At 41.7% G+C, this 21,117-nt stretch overlaps 3 protein-coding genes across 6 annotated transcripts; all 3 read left to right on the top strand.

The window, feature by feature from the left end:
- Positions 1–705: 705 nt before the first annotated feature.
- On the top strand, positions 706–5,952 carry LOC142960032 (serine protease FAM111A-like). Of its 3 annotated transcripts, none has more exons than XM_076101610.1 (5): positions 706–1,501; positions 2,591–2,716; positions 2,886–2,948; positions 3,189–3,284; positions 3,387–5,952. In XM_076101610.1, the coding sequence occupies exons 1-5, from the start codon at positions 1,412–1,414 to the stop codon at positions 5,187–5,189; spliced, it is 2,178 nt and encodes a 725-aa protein (XP_075957725.1). In that variant the 5' UTR covers positions 706–1,411; the 3' UTR covers positions 5,190–5,952. The 3 variants fall into 3 exon arrangements, with proteins under 3 accessions (XP_075957725.1, XP_075957726.1, XP_075957727.1); XM_076101612.1 differs by having other exon boundaries at positions 707–1,799; XM_076101611.1 differs by lacking the exon at positions 2,886–2,948.
- Positions 5,953–6,319: 367 nt separating this feature from the next.
- crcp (calcitonin gene-related peptide-receptor component protein) lies at positions 6,320–10,371 on the top strand. Its single transcript, XM_076101616.1, has 6 exons — positions 6,320–6,447; positions 7,216–7,252; positions 7,363–7,449; positions 7,547–7,641; positions 7,781–7,838; positions 9,631–10,371. Exons 1-6 carry the CDS (start codon positions 6,440–6,442, stop codon positions 9,775–9,777), a joined length of 432 nt encoding a protein of 143 aa, XP_075957731.1. The 5' UTR covers positions 6,320–6,439; the 3' UTR covers positions 9,778–10,371.
- Positions 10,372–12,348: 1,977 nt separating this feature from the next.
- Positions 12,349–20,886, top strand: LOC142960033 (protein-tyrosine sulfotransferase 1-like). 2 transcript variants are annotated; one of them, XM_076101613.1, is made up of 6 exons: positions 12,349–12,566; positions 15,044–15,754; positions 16,053–16,211; positions 16,372–16,625; positions 18,797–18,998; positions 20,315–20,886. In XM_076101613.1, exons 2-6 carry the CDS (start codon positions 15,347–15,349, stop codon positions 20,348–20,350), a joined length of 1,059 nt encoding a protein of 352 aa, XP_075957728.1. In that variant the 5' UTR covers positions 12,349–12,566; positions 15,044–15,346; the 3' UTR covers positions 20,351–20,886. The 2 variants fall into 2 exon arrangements, with proteins under 2 accessions (XP_075957728.1, XP_075957730.1); XM_076101615.1 differs by lacking the exon at positions 12,349–12,566 and adding an exon at positions 14,161–14,315.
- The last annotated feature ends 231 nt before the right edge of the window (positions 20,887–21,117 follow it).

Here is a 21,117-nt window from a genome sequence, read left to right as displayed (position 1 = left end):
CCGATAGCTCTGTCTAGGGAATTGAGAAAGAAGATCGGAGAAGTGTAAATGGCTAAAGCAGGGGTCGGCAACCCGCGGCTCCCGAGCCGCATGCGGCTCTTCAGCCCCTCTGTCGCGGCTCCCTGAGGCGACATCTGCTCTACTACTGGAGTGGAGTTTGGAGTTTTAAAACGAAAACGATTTCCGTCCACGCGGCGTTTCAGCATCATTCGAGATGATCTCCGTCCAGAATAACATGCTTGAAAACAAATATCACGTGACTATTCACGTCCACTGGGCATGAAGGTGCCGGTGTAAAGAGGAAGTAGATTGGTTGCTTCGTTCAAAAAATACGATGGAGTAATAAAGTAGTCTTTAATAATGAAAGGTCAAGCTTGATACTTTGCTCTGCTGGTGACTGAAGTCTCTGTCGTTCTGGAGAGCAATCAATGTTTAGTTCCTTCATCGTTTGTGTGTGGACTTCACAATAGAAACAATAATAAGAAAAGGAAAATCCTCCGTTTTGTGTCCGTCCTCCTCAAAGCCTCTAACCGTGACTTCAAACGGCCGCTGGACACGCCGCCAAAATATAAAATGTTTTCATATTTTGTCATCTAAAATGTGCATCACATCCTATTACGTCGCTGTCAAGCGCCTTTCCCTGCAGGTGGTTACCCAGATAGCAGTCGACTCCGGGGCGGATCCGCCCCGGAGTCGACTGCTATCTCATGATTTGCAGACCCCCGCCCTCGGTAAACTATTGTAAGCTATTATGTTGAGCATGTTAAGAGCTCTCTATGAAGCAGTGTTCCTGTATGTGTTTGGTGCTTTTATTGTGGAGGATGAGACGGAAAGAGAAAAATAGGTTCTGAGGGGCTGAAGAGCCGCATGCGGCTCGGGAGCCGCGGGTTGTCGACCCCTGTCCTAGACCTTGATTATTAACAGGGGAAATGGTATGAATGTCACGTTTAGACCAGGAGGGACCAAGTAAGACTGGCCCATACATACGTATAGCCTACCCGCCTTTATTCTGAGCGGTTCCTCTTTTTTGTGCGGCCTCTTCCAGTGGTTAGTTGAAAATCACTCATCTTTTTAGAGAAGCGCTGGAGACGTCTGTGTAGTAGAACATTAGGGTAGAAGCTGGTTTTGGCTGTGTGTGTCTATCCTGAACTTCATATGCCACACAGACACTATCATAACAAATACCGAAAACACTATTTGTGGGAGCAGATGGTCGGGGCGGACACAGAGTGTTGTGCATTATGAGAAACTTTCTTATTATAATGTCTTAGTATCTCATAATTATGACTTAATATCTGAGGTACTAAGTCATTATAGTGACAAAGTTTCTCATTTAATGACTTACAGGATCTTTATTTTTTTAACACATTGGCAGAGATGGGCTTCCATACTTTCTCGATAAAACGTTGGGATGAAGTGCTGCCCAGCCTTCCAGCGGACGCTTTTCTGCTCCAAAATACACCGAATTGGTGGCGTCAAAACGAGGCGCGGCCTCAGCCGGGTAGGTGGTTTTCTTCTACCTGACAACACAGAGAGGTGCAAGAGGAGACGTTAAGCGTGATGTCATTGCTTATTACACGACTGCACCTAAAAAGTTCTGTCAGACCAAGAGCAACCCGAGAGCACCTGAGCGGACACACCCCGTTCTTCCTAGCACCTTCTGCAGTGACTGTCCAATCACAGCTCTGGTTACACGGCGTATGTGCTATAATAACACAGCTGATGACAGGTTTCATTCAGTGGTCAGTCTTAGAAGAGGGAGTGCGTCCAAACCGACTGTTTGATTACACTCGTTTTTGGTAAGTTCAAACTAAATATATTGTAAACCTCATACTGGTTGTTAATAATCTACGCTTTAGTTAAATTTAAGCTAAAAGTTCTGTAAACCGTATCTATTAACAGAATATTCTCGTGTAACTAACTTTTTTCATTGTGAGACTGTTGCAGTTGACTGCTAAGCGAGAATGTGAATATGAAATATATAGAAACAACGAAACAAAAGTAATAGGCGTCTTCTGAATATTTTGTATTAATATATTATTTTCTTATCTTATATTATATTGAGTGGAATTTATCTGATTGAATCAACCATGTTTTTAACTTACACACATTAGCCTAAAGTACTAACAAAACGCTTTATCTGTGGTATTGATTGCTTGGATATGAGCTGCTAATTATATAAATATGTGATAGGGCATCATGACAATTTTATATTGTACAAAATCAGCTTTTACTATTTTGTTGTAATCTAACTTTCTTTTAGACATTTATTGTTATTCGTTTGGTTGTACGTTATAATTCCTTGATTTAATAAGATGCACATTTGTTTAAGTTTCGTTTTGTGTCATTAGAGTGAGTGAGAGGTATGTGTTCTAGGAACAAGAGAGGTGCACAAACATGTTGAACAGGTTTAATAAAATGATATCATGCCACACCCAACTATGCATTAAAGGAGTAACGGCCATCTTACTTTTGTTGTTTTTATTGCTGTGTTTTTAGTGAAGCACAATAAATATCATGTTGATAATGATGATTCCATGTGTACTGTAAGATATTAGAAATTAATAATTTTCATGAACTTTTCCTGAAGGTAAGCTACTACATCACCTTCTTTTCTGGGGAGTTAAAACTCAGTCAGAAAAATGAAAAAATGGAACCTTCCCAAGATCAACACTTGAAGACCACAAACAATGAACAAATGGACAAAGTCATCAAGGTAATTCTCCTGAGTCTATACTGGTTTAAACAGGTTTGACAATTGCATCTAGCTCTGCATCTCTTATAAAGGACATAAATGTGAAAGAAAACTTCATGTCAAAAGTTTTAAGCATGCATTCTGTAATGCTTTTGCTATTATTGAAAACATTTATATCTTTTATCTCAAGGAAGAAGCAGACGACCAGAATGGGGAAAGCAGGCAACCTACTGATTTACAAACTGTTGCAGAGGTTTGTCACGTTGTATTTGTTTTCTGTGTTGGATAATATACATAAAGGCTTATTTTTCTCTTCTATCATTTTAATCTAACTTTTGTGGCAAATCTTGTTTTATGTAAAATGGTTTTATGTTTTTAATTTGTTAAGAACACATGATAAAAAATGATTAAGTTTGGTGTTTTTATTTAATTTCAGACTTGTTTTTGACATGATGTAACAAGGTTTTAAGTGTTGTCTGTCTCTATTTGTCAGCCCGGTGTTAAACCAGAGACCTCAGGGTGCACACCGCCTCTCGCCCAAAGTCAGTTGGGACCGGCTCCAGTCCCTCACGACTCTCTGCTTAAACAGGTATAGCTAATGGATGAATGCTTTAAGAGTGTTGCTATAACAGAATGAAACCTTTTTTTCTGTAATTAAATGAAATAAGATTTAATGGTGTTTCATTCCTAGGAAGAGGAGCCACATGAAACCCATTCTTTCCAGTGGTGGTGGAATAACAAAAGCACTATTACCTGCAATAAAGCAAGAACTGTTGAGAGCTTGCTGAAGAGAAGTTCACAGTTCAGAGAAATTGCAAACAAGAACAAAAACAAAGAGCTTGTTATTGTAAGAGATGGGAAAGCTATCAGTTCACACTTTCCATGCAGCTTAATCAAAGATGAACAGCTGACTATCAAGTATGTTAAAGCTGTTGACGGGCCAAAGCAACCGCCTAGTGGTTCTGATCGTTGCCAGAGAAAGAGGCCATCTTGTGAGCTTGTGATGTTTCATTTACTGACAAAGGGAGGTAAAGATGTCGTGAGAATGATGAGAAACTCAGAGCTAAGAAATGATGGAATTGATGAAATGACTGTTTATGCATACAGAGGGGAAGAAGTGAAGCATGCTCTGAAAAGAGATGGTCGTTTACTGGATATCGTATTCACAAAGAACTGTGCACTCTCTACCCCAATCACTGAGGTAACCACTGAAATGTCCGATCTCGTTGATGCTCTTGATGGTAAAACTTTCAGGATCATACTGCTCGGTAAGTCCAGTCCACCAGACAGTCAGTCTGGCAGCTTGGAAGATGCTGACACGACGCAAAATGAATCTCAGAGGTGTGACTCTGAAGGAAGCCGAGATCCTCTACAGCAGTCTACCGCAGCTGAGTCAGTGAATGTCAACACACCAAAACAGAAAGCAGGGCTGGATGGTCAGAAGGCACCAGAAATAATGTTTCGTGAAATAGCTAATTCAAAAGAAATGCAGAGTTACCTATCTTCACAGTTTACAGATTTGGTGAAGGAAAAGAAAGTATCTAGCCTTTCCCATATCCAGAATCTCTACCGTGTGGAGTACGGGAAGAACGCTCAGACATGCAGAGAAGTGAAAACACTGAAGACACTGATGGAGCTCAGTAACTCTGTTTGTCAAGTGAGAGTAAATGACAGAGCAGAAGGAAGTGGCTTCCTCCTATTTGACAAGTTTGTCCTCACAAATGGCCATGTCCTTACAAACATCTATAATGAGAGTACAGACTGGCATACTGAGAAGGTCACAGTCCATTTCTCTTTTGAAAGTCTAGGCCAGGAAGATTCAGGAGCACTAGTGGAACAGGTTGCTGGATTTGAACATGGCCATGATGCGTCAGGGCACCAGCATGACTGGGCTTTGTTGGAGATCAGTGCTCATCAGAAATTGCCTGAAGGTCTGTTAACACACTTCGGATTCCTTCCCCAAAGTGGCGGAATTTGCATTATTGGGCATCCTGGTGAGGGTGTGAAAAAGATAGATCCATGCTTCATAGTTCCAACTGAAAACTTCAACCAGGTTGTCGAGAGGCATCGCCATGAAAATCCAGAGGGCGTTGTGCCGCACAACCCTGATTACAGTGAAAACAACGCTCCCATTCAGTTGATTACGGACCGTTTCTTTGATGATGTGAAAAATGATGAACCGAACAGACATGCTCTAAATTACGAGTCTTGTCTTACTTTTGGCTCATCTGGCTCTCCTGTCTTTGATGATCACTGCAATGTTGTTGCAATGCATTCAGGCGGATTTCCCTACCGCAATGCAAGAGGTGAAAGCCATAGTGTGATTGAGTATGGCTATTCTTTGTCCGTCATTATTGAGCACATCATTATTCAAATGGCGGAAAGAGAAAAGTTTGATGTGTTGAAGACATTCCAGGCTTGCAGTGCTGACTGTCAACAACAGATGCCGGCCAATTTGAAGAAACTGCTTGAGAGAGAAATCTCTCAGCATTGAGACACGCAGAATACTATCCAGTGGCCACAAATGACGAGAGTTTGAAGGCGTTCTTTGAATTCCTCTCTCAGAGAGAGGATTCTGTCCCAATGGACACTTGAGCAGATACAAAGATAACCGCTGACTGAAGATACAGTGCGAGCAGCTTCAATGAACTACAAAGGCGGTCATGTCTGTTTTCAGATATCAGCTCTATGATCAGGGTACTTTTGTTGTTCAGCACTGAAGTAGTGCAGGGATGAGGGAAAAGATCTCATACAAACTTATTGTATTCAATGTTTTAGGTAACCATAATCAGTTTTAGTATAAAGGGAACTATGATTTCTCCATAATCATTTTTTAGTCACGTGTTTGTATTTCTAAATGCTTGTTTTTGTCTTTACTGGATTTTGTATATTTTTTGTTTGGCAACTGCTAAATCTCTGTTCTGTTCTGGGAATATATCCGTGAATAATATTTTGAATTTTGGTTCTTTGCTTGTTCATAGCGACTGCACTTATACCTTTTTATCTTCTGTCTTTGGGCTGTTTGAGATCTTATGTTTTAAGAAATATTTTACATTTTTAATAAATTGTATAATATTGTATATTATAATGTTCCATCATACTGTCAGTGTGTTGATACCAATGTCTTGAGAATGTCTCTCTTGAACATGAGAATTTAAATTTCTTACCTCGTTAAATTTTGTCATAATGAAAAAACCTGTTTTAACAAGTGAGTGATGATGATTGTTTTTCGATATTCAATAAAGTGATTACTTTCATGTGTGGATTTTGATGTGTTTTTATGCGTCCTTTCTCTCGTCTACAGTATAAATGTGTGAATGAGAAGTCAAAGGTCAAATTCTGAGTTCAACTAACTGAGAATCTGTCACCTTGAATACATCTGATTTTGAGTTTGTGAAGAAAAAAGGACAAGATGATGTCTTCATTTTATGTAGAATATTTAGTGTATTGTTACATAGCAACGTGCTGTGAGTTGTGAATGAATGTCACATCCTGGATTACAGGGTTTCTTTATTTGGTTTCGTGCACCAAAGATGTATTATTTAATTGTAATCGGTATTAGATCCATTCTGTCTCTCCTCCTCCAAGAGCCCGGTCCTGGCTTTGTGCTTTTCTGCAGTGAGAAGCACCAAACATGAGGGGGAGATATACTGCAACACTGAAGCCAGGGCGGAACTCTTGACCCGTTTCACATTTTCTACACGGGCACTTTTTGCGACGGACCGAAGTTCAGTGCCTGGCGAAATGGAAGTGTAAGAATTTAATTTTAAACTCTGAATATTGTGCAATGTGTTTGTTATTTGGCGGCTCTATGTTTTGTTTATTATGGTTAAAAGTAACGTCACGACGTCTTTGTTGCGATTTCCGGTTCATTTATTGATCGAGTTGTGGGAAACATGTAGTGACACATTAACTGGTTTTAGACACATTTCAGGTCTCTGTGATTGCAATTTAAAAAAACATAGTTGTATGGGTAAAATAATAAGACAATAACGATCTACTCTGAAAGTGAATAAACTAGCTCAAACTTTAGTTCACACTGGTCCCGACAACACTGCAGCAGCTGATGCAACACTGAGACTTTGTGTTGGTGGATTTCTACATATATATGGTTCAAATAATTCCTGCTTGGAGGAACTATTGTCTGACAAATAGCCACAAGCTGACACCATTTTTAAAAACTTAATAAAATAATAGAAAAGTTTTAAGAGCATTTTCTAATTTGCCTATTCTCCTTTTTGCCCTGTCTGCTTGTCTAAATCACAACTTCCTGTGAATTTTACTCTAATCATAAATACTTTTGTCATGTTTATTTAACCAAAATAGTCTAAACTCAAAGGTAAATCATTCATCTTCGGAGCTTTGAGTCAAGTCTCACAGTCTTCATTCAGTACCTGAAGGTGACTGTGAGACTTGGAAGCTAAACTGACCTTTCATCTTAGATTATTTGGTGTCATATACAGTTTGCAACAGTCAAGAATGAACTTATGCTTAATCGTGACTTCTTTTCTTCTTTTCAGGAAAAACGCAAATGCTGCTATGCTCAGTAACTATGAGGTAATGTGTTGGGTCTCATTGTTTACCATTCAATCTTTTTGTAGCGCCCAGTCAAGAGATGAAAATAATTAAGTGTCGCAAATTCAGATTTGTCCGTCTGTGTTTCTCAGGTGTTCAAACTCCTGACAGACCTGAAGGAGCAGAGGAAGGACAGCGGGAAGAGCAAACAGCAGAACCTCAACACCATCACATTTGAGGTAAGCACACATCCTCTTTCTCTCTGCACTGACTTCTTGTGTCACATTTACACTTTTGCAACGGCGTGACCACAGTTTCCTCTGCATTCCCACACAGACACTGAAGTACCTGTCGAAGACGCCCTGCAGCAGGCAGACTCCAGAGATCGTCAAAGAGTTCCTCACCACCATGATGCCTCACAAACTCACAAAGTCAGTGACATCAAAGGCATATATGTTGTCATTTGGAATTTACAGATTACCTAAGATGCACAGTATGTTTAAGATAAGCAGATATACTGTTTGTGCTGTTCCTTACGTCATATATTCACTGACGTTTTTCTTCCATCAGGGCAGAAAAACTGCAGCTATTGAACCACCGGCCACAGACAGCAGTGGAAATTCAGCTAGTGAGTGTTTTACTTAATTGTCACCAATTACTGTTATTACACGTTACCATACCTCTCTTTATCTCTTATTCATATTCATCTCTTTTTCCCTACTGGTCTACATTTCCACGATTCTTTCACACAGTTATTGTGGTAGAAATGAGCCAGTGTGTCATATGCTAAGAGTTGCTTAAAGGATAATTAGGGTGGTGTTCTACTTTTATTCTTATCGTCAACACATCCCACAGAAAGTACAAAACTAACAATGAACTCATCCTGATAACAGGTACAGTCCGTATCAATAACACATCAGTGAGCCTCACTTTTGCTCTGGTCGAGATGTTCCTTCATTACGATGGTCTGTTACTATTCTTTAAGTAACATTTCCTAAAAACCACAATCCCCAGCTCTTCAGTATTTATTACTTGGAACTTTAACCCATTTTTTAACATTTCAGTCCACAGTAGGATAAATAGGCCTGAGGCTGAACGCCTCAGACAGGGTTGGGAAGTATTGAGACACTGACTTGTAAATTGTTAGTTTTGTTGTTTCCGTGGGGTTTGTTGACATTAAGGAAAATATAGAATAATGCCAGCTTTGCCATTAAAGACTGTAATAAATCCATTTCATAGGGCATGCTTTATTTATGACCATCTATATGTGTCTCACTATTCCAAAACACAAGTTGAATGGAGCCATTTCTGCGCGGTACGTGACTCCATTGATCCCATTATAGAAGGGAAATCCCTGTCAGAGTCACTCATCGGTGGAACATTGGAAATGTATGAATCTGTGTCACTGATGCTCTTGTGGAGAAGCAACTCAAAGTAGAAGCAGTGATGTACTGCCCGTACACCCGGGCCATAAAGCATTTGGGGGTTTTCAGACATCCAGTCCATCACCAGAAACATCAATAAACTGTGGTGGTACACGTGCAAATGTAAAATGGCCCTGCAGCTATCTGGACTCACTCAGATGCAAAGCATATTTCCACAGCGAGAAAGATCTCAGGGTGGTCTGGTTGGTAAACAAACAGGCTCCGTCTTGTTTACTGATATCCAGTTATGATTCCTGAGAATTTAAAGTTACTGGTTTTGAGTGACCTCTTCCTGTCGTTTCAATCTGCCGACACCCAGAGTTACAAAACCATGCTGTTAGGGAGTAAATAGCAAGAGCGTAGCAAAATGCTGGGGAGCTAAACAATGTGCAGATAAATTGTGGTTTAAATGTATTTTCGATCTTGGAATCAGCATTTGACAAAACTGTCCTCAAACCTCCAACTGCATGGAGTAGCTGTTCTGGTGCTTTCCGTCACATCACATGTTCTTCATCAGCAGATGGACTTCGCCAGTTGTGGAACTGTAGATATTAAAAATCCAATTTTTCAGAGTACTTTGAAGCAGCCTAATTATGTTTTTGTGATTTGTGAGTATTACGTTGTCATAAATACAGTTCATGTTGAATAAAGCAATATACAGTCTGAGAGAAATAATGAGTTGACATTTAAAGCATGTAAACATTTTCTAGAAGAAAAATATTAACCCGGAATTGTAAATGACATGTCCCCTTCAAGGACTCCTCGTCCATTTTGGAAATTTGAACATCTAAAATTCGACTGACAAACTGACAATCTGCTGAAGAAAATATGTGTTGCTAATGCAGCTTGAGGTGAGATTGTTCTGGTAACTGCAGATAAAGGGATGGACACAGTTGAGGCTTGGCGAGTTTATGTGTATACCATGTTAGCATGTTTTAAATAAGGCAAAGAAATGGACACCATTTGTAATAACCGACGCTTTCTGTTTGTGTTCAGATGGTGGAGGAGAGTGAGGAGCGGCTATCAGAGGAGCAGATCGAGGAGCTCATCCACACGGTTGCAGACGTCCTACCTGGTGACCCAGAGCAGGAGAACGCAGCTCCAGCAGAAGCAGAGATCGATGAAGCCGTCGAACAGTCATGACACAGTGACGGGCCAGACACCACCCGCTGGTGGAGAACTGGAGTGAAGGCTAAAACTATTACAGAACTGGACCGGGTGCTTTAACCTGCGCCGTTTTGCATCATAGTTTGAACTGATCAACATGCTGAGAAAAGGGATTCACAATGGCGACCATATAATTACTTTATTACCTTTTTAAAAATGACTTATTAAATGATTCACATTAAGTTGAATACTTTAATAAGTGGAAGAAGATTGTTTCTGATTTGCATTTTTACGTGTAAACATACAAAGAACGGGTTTTTGGACAGTGAGTCGTAGCTGTCTTGTTTTGCATCTGACTGGTCTGAATCAGATGATGTTCCTGCAGAGACAGTCTGCTATTAACCTGATATATCTTCGCTTTCTGACTCAATGTTTGTCGTCGGTTTTTACGTGATGCATAGAAATATGGGTTTTAGCTGCTGTATGATTTCCCGAGCTGTAATATAAGTCGGTCGTGCAATTAAACTTTGGTACAGCACTAACAGTCAGACAGTATTATTAGAGCGGCTATCATTTGTAAAATGTGCTGATGTCTTCCTTCTGCAACAAAATTAAGCGTAACAGCGGAAATGTGTCTGCATTTTTTTTTCCCTCTTAAAATGACATGTTCAGCAGGCAGGCAAGTTCACAGCAAAACGTTTGCTGGATAACTTGCCTGGATAAAAGGATATCTCAGTGTTGACGTACACATGAGGACATGTACGACAGGAGCCTCTGATTCTCATGTGGTGCAACAAGACCGACTGTGAAGAGCTGGTGCTCAGTGTTGACTTTAATCTGAAACCCATTTCAATGTCAGACGGCGGTGGTGGCCCCCCCTTCAAAGTATCCTTTCTCTGCATCATCCTGTAGGTCTGTGAATGCAACACAAAGGTAGAAAACCCACAAACACCTCAACCACAGGCTCTGGACCATCTCATGCTTTCTGTGCAGGGATGTTTTTATCAAGCACAGGAAGGATGTGCTGCTTAGACTCGTGTACGTATCTCTTTTGAGCTTCCTGTTAGTGTGTCATATCAGTTTCCTGTGCTCACTAAGCACCTTACTGAGGCAAAATACAGAGACAAAGTGAAAGTCTGGACTATGTACCAGCACATCCAGGAGCCCCGAGTGACCCCTGGCCATCGATTGAGTTTGGAAGTGAACACATTTCAGGGACAACCTCTGAAACCACATGACAGAGTCAATGTTCAGCGCCTACCGGTCTAACTATCTTTTACCTATTCCTACCAACCCATCTACATACTCTTATGTACAGAAATACTCTTGCACAAATTCCATTCAGTCATAAATTGAATACACATATATCTATATATTTTTGGGATGCCTCTTTGTGCTGTGGTAACGTGATACGCACGTCATCAGTGCGTACGTTACGCACAGACCTAAACTTATTAATTAAATAAGATTTAATTGCAGTAAAACATATGTACGTGTTGCCAACTTTCCCCAAGGATGGATAATCAAATGATTCAAGCAAGCAATTGTCCAGGGACCCACAAACCTCAGGGGCCCTGAAAGCTCCAAGTGTAGTCTGCTGGCATGGGCTAATTCATTTAATGTCAAATCAGTTTGAAAATGTGCAGCAGTCAAATTTGATGAAGGCTTAAATGTGGTTTGGCCTTTATTACCAGAGTCTCTGGGTTAGGGTGTCTAAATGAATGTGTTTTACCATAAAGCAGACCTGGGGTCAGCTATTGTAGCATAGAAAAACTACATGTTGCGTGTCACCTAATTGTTGGCCCCTCGGGGCCCCATAGTACTCTGTCCGTAGCTCATTTTGTAAGTCACCGTGTGTGATATTCATGCTGCAATGGGATGTGCTATCTACTTAGTGTTGACTTGGCAGTTTATCCACTCCAAGCCAACTTGACATAAATCAAGCTAAGAGGTTTCATTATAATTTGATATAGATATATCATATTGTAAATATAAAAACCTGCTAACACAAGGACTAGCCATTTATATTCTTAAAAATGTTTTACTGCACACCTTTTACCAGTTCAATACTCATTAATGTGTACATATTTCATTGATTATTGATGAATCTCATTGCTTATTCATGAATTTCAGAGGTTATTTTATGTTTTATTTATTGACATTTGACAGGCTTGCCTAATAAGTCACATTTGGTTCTCCACAGAGCACGTGATATATCATGAAGAATCCATATCCCACTAAAAGAGTCACCAAAATCTGGTTTACTAATGAAAAGGTGGGTAAATGAAATGAGGCGGGCTTAACCTCAACTAAATCCCACAGTGTGATTAGATTCCCCCTGTGGGCTTTCACTGAGAGCACACGAATCGATGAAGTAAAGTAATTTTAGCCTCGAGGACGAAGAAGGAAGAAAAAAAGAAAAACAAAACCTGGGTTTGTCACTGCGGCGGAATCGCCCTTTAAAAACCTCCACCAATAGGATCCTCCCGAGCCGATGTGTTGAAGTAGTCAGAACGTTCAGGGACCAATCAGAGCTCAGCATTCTCTGCCTGGCTGCGCTCGTACTCACTGGATCCCCCCTCCCTCCCTCCCTCCTCCTCTCAGCGGTAGATACAGCTCGACTTCTCAGGGAGCAAAGTTACATTGTGAGCAGCGCGTTGTGTAACACTGTGTCTTCTGAAGACACTCAACAGATACATCCTCCGCGTACTCGATGACACGGATGTGGATATAGGAGCTGCTGGTTTCACCTTTTTTTTTTTGGATCAAGGTTCGTGCGTTCTTTTTTTTTTCTTCTCCGGATTTCGTCAGTTTCACAGACGCTGGTGAGTGAACACCATTTTTCACGGTTCTGGTGTATTTACGACGCGCGGTGGCTACCTACGGACCCCGTAAATGAGCCTAAGTGGAGATGGTCACACAACGACACGCTGACAGGCGTTTCACGGCGTGTTGCGGGTGAGCTGTAGGTGGCCGCTGGTCTGTCGCGCTGTGTTTGGACTGATAGCAGGTCGGTCACCTGGTGGCTGCCCGCGTCGGGTGCATTCTGTGCAGACAAGACGCATCATCAAGTCAGGGCCAGATGTTCGGTGGATGCTGGGCCTTCAATCTACAGCCGCTAAGTAATCCTATTCCTGCGCACACTGCGGTGGTAGATTGACCTGTTTATGATATGCACCTGGGTCACCGCATATTTGTATTTCTTTCAGCTGCAGTTGAATATGGTACTTTTTTTTTTTTTTAGGATATTCAATTTATTTTTTGCCACTGAGAGGGAGCTGTCACTGCAACATTAGGAGAGCAATAATGACATATAAAGAGCAATATATGAAGAAAAGCATCCAATGAAGGGCATTCAGGGTAACAGACAAGGGACATGCTCCTGACTGTAATGCATTAACCAGAGAAGGGAACATGTATAAGTTGCTCTCTCTCTCTCAGACTTTCCCTTCAGCAGGAAGTCTGTGTCATTGATCCCTCCTGTGAGGAAGAAAGAGGCTTTAGGCTGGTCAAAGAAGTCCCCCCCCCCCCCCCAAAAAAAACAAGGGGGGCAGTAATTCTTGATGATGAAGCAGCTGAATTGAACATGTACCTTTTTTTTTAAGGATATATTTAATTAATCTCACATTTAGCTGCTGATGGGGGAAACAGGCATTGCAGGGTAGAATAAAGAAAAGAGAAATAAATGTACAAAACTACTTAAGAGTCATGAATTCAATGCGGGTCATCCGAGGGAACGGCTCTAAGGAAGCACAGGCTGTTGGCAGAGTTCAGGTTAAATGTCAGAGATGTTCTCTGCCTTCCACTTTTCCTTTTGGCAGGAAGTACGTGTTCCCTCCTGTGAAGAGGAGGGGACACTGGCTTTGGCTCTCCTGACAACCTTCTGCTCAATCTAATCACAGATCACTGTTTTCTGCTTGTTATAGACTGAGTTTGTTGGCTTGTCAGCGAACACGTTGGCCTTTTCGAGGTCAATTCCCCGATTTATCAGAGTGGCTATCCTCTTCTAGTCTTTGCAGAAACCTCTAGTCTAGCCGTGTCTTGCCAATCAGGTCGTTTTGGTTTTGTTTGCCCGGGTTCCAGATGTCTGTCGCCGAGATTTCTGCTTCCATAGTGAAAATAATTGTTAGCTTTGAGAAAATACCCTTTTTTTTTTTGTAATCTGGGTCAACTGGCCCTTTAAATCTGTTGAGAGGAAAAAAAAGCACCAAGGCTCATCCTAAACCACTGGCCTAATTCTCTGCAAAACTCCAAGTGGCTTAATCTCTGCATGGAAATGCATTAGAATGACATAAAGCTTGTGGATAGCGCTGGATTTAGCATGGCTTAAGGCAGCGCCTCAGTATCCCAGCCAGGCAGTGGTGTCCTCATTTTCATTTTTTTTTGCTGTCATCATCAGAATTCATTTTTACAGGCAAGCTACTCCAGCCCATCAGAGAGAGGAGTTCCCCCCACGTGGCATCCAGATGTTCGGCTCCTTGCACAAGACAGAACAAGACAGACACCAAAACCCCTCAGAGAAAGGGAGACGTATTCCATATTTGCTCAGAGCTTCTGTAGGAAGTAAAACTGCAGTGAGTTTGAGTTCCAAAGCTGCACTGTTGCTTTAAAAGGAATCCAAACACTGCAGTGAAATCGGTGTTTAGACACATTAATCAAATCATTAGTTATTGAATGTTCACGCGTGTGTGTTTTAGTTTGTTGTGTGCCAATAAGAGGAATCGGATGCTGCCTTGCGTTGCTGAATCTGCTCGCAGGCCTATTGCAGAAGCGAAATGGGGAAGTTGCAGGTTGACTCGCTTGGTCAATAGTAATATGATCTAAAACGAATTGCCTTGAGTTTCACTGTGGCAGAAACTGTCGGTGAGAATAAAAACATGAGGAAGCTGTAATTAGTGCATTCAGATACACTCCCCGAGAGTGCGTCTGCGTTGCATGCCACAGTGAACTTTGATATGGCTTAACGGTCAGTGGCCTCCCCCCCCCCCCCCCCCCCCCAGAGGAACGATGCAAAATATCTGCTTTGAGAAGAAAAATTGGATTCGTTTCAGCCCCTCTGCGAGTGAGTACAAGTGTTCTTGGCAAAATAACACAGGAGCCACCACCACCACCACCACCACCACACCCTGCTGGCTTAGAATAACTCATGCAGGGCAGTGGCTAACGTTTAGAGTTTACTCATTTATTGGAAATTTAAAATAAGAGGTTTTTTTTTTTGTTGTGAAATCGTGCTTGGAAAAGAAACCTCATCCCATACTGCAGTACGATCTTGTAAACTGTTTCTTGTCTTCTCATGTTTTAGGTAGGAACGATGGATAAGAGACGTGGCTGGCAGCGCAGCGCAGCAGGCCTAAAGCCTGCTCTCGGACAACAGGGCTGAGGAGCTGAGGAGCTGCAGAGGTGTGAGGAGTTTCCCCGAGGACACAATCCACCCTCCTGGCCTTCCTCAGCATCCCCTCAGCTGTTTTTCTCACGTCCATCCTCATCATCGTGGCTAAATCTTCAACTGAGCTTTGCTGACATTTAAGCTGCATTCACTTCTGATTCCAGCCCGCCTCCTCGGGTGCCCCTGAACATCTTTTTATGTCCTCCTGAATCTGAAACCATGAGGAACACCAGATCGAGCCTGCTGCTGGGCTGCATGCTCCTCTGCTCTGCCTCCCTGATCTACCTGGGCATGAGCGGGATGGATTGCCCCCCAAAAAGCCATCGGTACCGGTGGATGGAGCTCAACATGGGCTCGGCCAATCAGAGCTCATCCCTGAACGAACACTTCCCCGAAGACACGCCCCTCATCTTCATCGGAGGCTTCCCCAGGAGCGGCACCACGCTGATGCGCGTCATGCTGGATGCCCACAATGCCGTTCGGTGCGGGGAAGAGACCCGGGTGATCCCCCGCCTCCTGGCCATGCGGGCCACCTGGAGCCGCTCAGTGAAGGAGAGGATACGACTGGACGAGGCCGGCGTCACTGACCAGGTGTTGGACTCTGCCGTGCGAGCGTTCCTGTTAGAGGTGAGCGATGAATTATTTAGGCTATAGTAAAACTGCCTATAGCTTTAAACAAGGTCAATTGTGTAAATGTCACACTGTCTCGGGTAATAACGAGTCTGTTTTTGGGGTAAGATATTCCTATTTCTCTTTAATAGGATAAAATTGCTCATCTCCGTTATTGTAAATGACATATATATTTATATTTAGCGTGTCAATATGTGTAATAATAATATCTTGGTATTCTGAGTATTAAGAAGGAATGGTTTGCATGTAGCAGCGGTGGTACTCCTTGTTGTAATATTCACTCGATGTGTTTCAGGTGATAGTCGGCCACGGGGAGCCTGCACCTCGCCTTTGCAACAAGGACCCGTTCGCCTTGAAGTCTCTCTCGTATCTGTCGCGCATCTTCCCGAAAGGCAAATTTGTGCTCATGCTACGAGACGGCCGGGCAACCGTCCACTCCATGATATCACGCAAGGTACGCTGGGTTTCTTTCTCTCATCGGGGATGCAGGCAGACAAACTTCCTCTTGACAAGCTTCTATTGTTGCCACATTGAGACATTTTCCATTCTGTGTTTTCGCTCTCCGTCGTGAAAGGCCTCCTGCCTTTATCTTACCGCTCTGCCTCCATTCACAGGTGACCATCTCTGGCTTTGACCTGACCAGCTACAGGGACTGTCTGACCAAGTGGAGCAGCGCGGTGGAGACCATGTTCAGCCAGTGCCAGGCCGCCGGGGAGTCCAGATGTCTGCCCGTCCGCTACGAGCAGCTCGTTCTCCACACAGAGGAGGAAATGAGGAAGTTGCTTCACTTCCTGGAGCTGCAGTGGGACCCGTCAGTGCTGCACCACGAAGAGCTGATTGGAAAGGCTGGTGGCGTGTCTCTGTCCAAGTAAGTGTGTGTGAAACGTGTGTGTGTGTGTGTACCGTGAGTGTGTGTGTGTGTGTGTGTGTGTGTACCAAGTCATCACTTGTGGTATATCTGACGATGCAGATGGTTTCCGTCACATGTGCTGAGGTTTTACAGATTTTCAAATGTATGTTGAAGTCAATGTACGTGTTGCATGTACACAGATGTGTGTGTTTCGTTCGGCTTTATTATTCCTCCTGTGAATTCCCACCTTACTGGCTTTAAGGTGTATTTCAGGAGTGCAGGTGTCATTTCAGGCGGCTAAAAGGTCACATGTGACTCTTCTCTCTCAGTCTATCAGTCAACTCAACACGTTCCTGAGCCGCTGCTCAGCTTTTGTTTACACCCGTGCTGCTTGTTAATGACAAAATCTTATATAACATAATTTATAAGTTCTCAAGACATCTACTTTTAGTGATGTATTCCTTTGAATATAAAGATTAAGATTAAACACCTTCCATTGAATTATATTTTGGCCAGTACTTTCTTAATGTCTTTATTATCTTCTTGCCAATCGTCTTGTGTTATGTGACAGGATGAGGATGAAAGAGATGCGACACAGGTAATTTAAAACTGTATCGATCGATCAAGAGGAAAATCTATTTTTACTCGCCCTGTCCCCTCTCGGGTAAGGGGAGTCACGGGACAACTGCATTGTTATCTTGTGATGTATTCCCCTCTACTTCAGGTAGTGTCTTCCTACGTTTCCAAGAATGACGTTTGACAGGAACAATTTCCAGAGTTGACAACGCTCACACTGCAGACCAGTGTCAAAATGTTTTGGACGTGTTTTAAGACTACAGGCTTTAACGTTAATTCAGTTATTGACAACTAAATACTCAAAACACCTGCTTGTCTTTGAGGAAACTGTTGTCTGTCTCTTCTAAAGCTGCAACAAACGATTGTTTTCAGTGTTGATTTGTCTTCATGTAAGAAGATGGAAAAATATTCTTGAAGACCAACGGCTTGTTTTGTCCAACCAACAATCGGAAACGCTAGAGACGGTCATAGTACACTAAGATAACTAGACTGAGAAGCCTTTTGATTGATTAATTGATCATCAGAATTGATGATAATGTTTTTGGTTTCACTAATTGATTAATGGACTAAATGTTTCACCACTAGTCTCTTGAGAATTGGATTTCTCTGTCTATGTTGTACCTTCATGTGACTTTATATCATGTATAATTCGCTTGCTATTCATAAAAAATTCAATTTTTTAAAATTCCTAAATCAACCCCAGTGCTGCCCATCTGAGAATTTTTAGACAAACTTTAAAAAAAAATGTAAATTCATTTTGAGAACAAAAATACGGTCTCTAAACGCTGCATCAAATCCATCTCTGCTATGCCACATATATCCTTGTATTGGAAAACACTAAATCCCTTAATTTCATATCGATATATATTTAATTTTTAAAAAATATTTAAGGATATTATGTGTTTTTTTTCTCCACTGAATTGAAATGCAGCACAAAGCGAGAGGCAGATTTGAACACACGCGTCATATATTTGAATCCACTGATCTACCAGGACGCCCGAGCTCAGCCAGAGTTTTCATCTTTAGCAGCCAAACATTTCAAAGTCAAGTAAAGCTTTCAATCAGCAGAGTTAAGTTTTTGTCGCTCCACTTATTTGTCGTGATTCAAATAGAGCATCTCTTCGCAGGGCAGAAGCTCAGGGGATTTGGGGGGAATTTGGCTGCTTCAAACCGCAAAAACCCAAACCTGGCGTGTATTTTCACCACATTCGGAGAGAATTAGCACCCTTATTTTGATTAGTTATGCAACGGTTGGTGCAATATTAGTCACACAAATGTTTTATAACCTCCTCAGAAATGTAAATTCTCATAAAATGTGGCATGTTTTGACTCATGCATACACATTTACTTATTTAGAGTGGAAACGCTGATATGTATGGAAGATTTAAAATGCCTAAATCAAAGTAGATCAAACAACATAACATGCGTTTCATGGACACAGTAAATACATACATAACAATCGAATACAGCAGTATAACAATGTGTATTAGATTTGAGTTAAAATGTTTGATTTGTCTTCATTTTCAGAGGCTCTTCAGTGGCTAATTACAAGGAACAGAATTAGTTTTTCTCCTCCATATAAACACATGAACTAAACGTGTGTTTGTGTGCAGGGTTGAACGCTCCACAGACCAGGTGATGAAGCCGGTGAACACAGACGCCCTCTCCAAGTGGGTCGGTCACATTCCCTCTGACGTGATAAGCGACATGGCTGAAATCGCCCCCATGCTGGCTCGCCTGGGCTACGACCCCAACGCCAACCCGCCCGACTACACGAGAGGGGAGACCGTGGTGTCTCTGTTCAACGACTCACAGGTGAGGTTAAAAAACTGATCTGAGGAAGAACAGAATCACTTCTTTTATTTTTTACAAAATGTTCACAGAAAAATACCCAGAATTTAAATCTTTTTTTTAAAATTAAATGATATATTGTTTAATCCGACTTGTGATAAAAGTTCATCACAAATGTAAGCTATTTTATCTTGATAAATTACTTAAAAATGAATAAACTAAATCGTTTTTTTAATGGTTTATTGATTAAATGATTTTCACCTGGAGTTTATGTACCCACGCACAGAGGATTATGTTCCCCAGAGTTTACAGTGATAAATGTTTTGCAAGTTGACCCCTCAGAAAATGACGACACTCGTAACAAGCCACAGTCCCTCTAAATATGAAATTACAATATAATATAAAACTACAGAGTTCATAAAATCAAGAATAACTGAAACTGATTGCCCCTAAATATACTTTAATATTAATATTAACATTGACAAGATTGCCAAATATGTGCGGTACTGAAAAGAAAGAAGACTGAGCTTTTCTTCAACTTCCACAATATTGTCTTTACTCTTAACAATGTCCACAGGAATCACAAGCAGCCCATGCTGACCAATCACAGTGCAGTCCGTAACCCCTTAATAACCAACAGTAGACCATAGCTTTAATCCCTACCCCAAATAACAACAACATTATTTCCCACTCACCCCTAGTGGCCTCCAGTCATGCAGATACCTTAAAGGTGCTACAGTATTATACGGGATTGGAAGCATTTCGATCGCCTCTCAACGGCTTTCAACAAGGACACGGCTGAGCCGGCTGCTTGCAGCTAACAGTGCTAACAGCGCTAACAGGGCAAACTACAGCAAAGGTGCTGACAGAGCACACAGTGTTTACCTGAGGGTTAACCGATGGGTGGGCGCTACGCTTCTGCGCCGCCGCCGTCGGTCAGGAGCAGCGTTATCAGCTGAAACCGCCGTATGAGAGCGGTGCAGAACATGCAGTGAGCTAGCCAGTAGGTGACAATCACATGCATGATCACGCACTAACAGCACGCGTGGCCGGCCAGGCCATGTCAACAAAGCAAGGATAGCTTGGGTTACATCACACAGAACAAGCAACTTCATTCTCTGCTCAGGTTAGCCATTACTCCATTATATCTTTACACAGACAATTGTTGTTTGCTGCTGTATTAATGCTCTGAATCCCGTATATTGCACCTTTTAACTTTTAGAAGATTTATCAAAGCACCACAGTTGGAGGATGCAGTTTTGACTTAATTCCTCTTCGTTTTCTCTTTCAGCTTTGATAATTCCAGTCATACTAGAACATTGTGTCTTTTCTTTCCACAGAATTTGAAATCAGCAGAGACTCCACACCCCAGTTAAACGAAAGAGGAAATTTCGGCTTCGGTGCTCCACGATAATGATGCAGACTTCCAGTTCAGCAGTAATTACACCTCACAGGAAATTTTTTAAAGTGTCCCATGTGTATTTTTGGATCGTTTGTAAGACTAATGTGCGGTGTAGAGAGACTCATCAAGTGGTTTGGGTTTTATATCTCGTGTGGACTACCTGCTCCAGAAGGTTTCTCCAACATTTCCTCCCAAGGTGAGCCGACAGTATGACACTGCACTATGGCGCTTCCTCTCCCCTCGTACCTGAAGCTATTTCTACATGTCTGTAAAGTTGTATGATTCAGCACAAATGTGACTGTGACTTTAGACTAATCTTTCACGTACTGAGATTTCAGTCAGGGTTTGTGAAGCATAATGACTGTATATTTTTGAAGATGTATTTTTATTTTCTTAATAAATTATTTTGGTGTTGACCATTCATTCAGGAATCTAAAGTTGTTTATTCTGAATTGAGGGTTTTTTATTGTTGTATATTGCTGATCATGAATAAAAAATAGTCTAAATGTCTCTTTATATATCTAATGTGGTCTATGTATTATGTTCCCTAATTATTCAGTTACCCGCCTCACTCAGTCATACTGCTGTGTGTGCATATTTGACAGACAGCTGAGCCTCACCGCCCTCTAAGGGTGCAAAGATGCAAACACGTTTTTTGACATAAACAGTCACACTTCAGTTTTTATGGTTCAGTAGAAATAATGTCCAAAGTGCCATGTAGTCAAACTTGTTTTGACTTTA

The sequence above is a fragment of the Anarhichas minor genome, unplaced genomic scaffold (genome assembly GCF_050575085.1).
Source record: "Anarhichas minor isolate MPS153535 unplaced genomic scaffold, ASM5057508v1 ptg000027l, whole genome shotgun sequence".
Classification (NCBI taxonomy): domain Eukaryota; kingdom Metazoa; phylum Chordata; class Actinopteri; order Perciformes; family Anarhichadidae; genus Anarhichas; species Anarhichas minor.
Note: the sequence above shows the minus strand (reverse complement) of the source record. Positions and strands in the feature narration are given on the sequence as shown.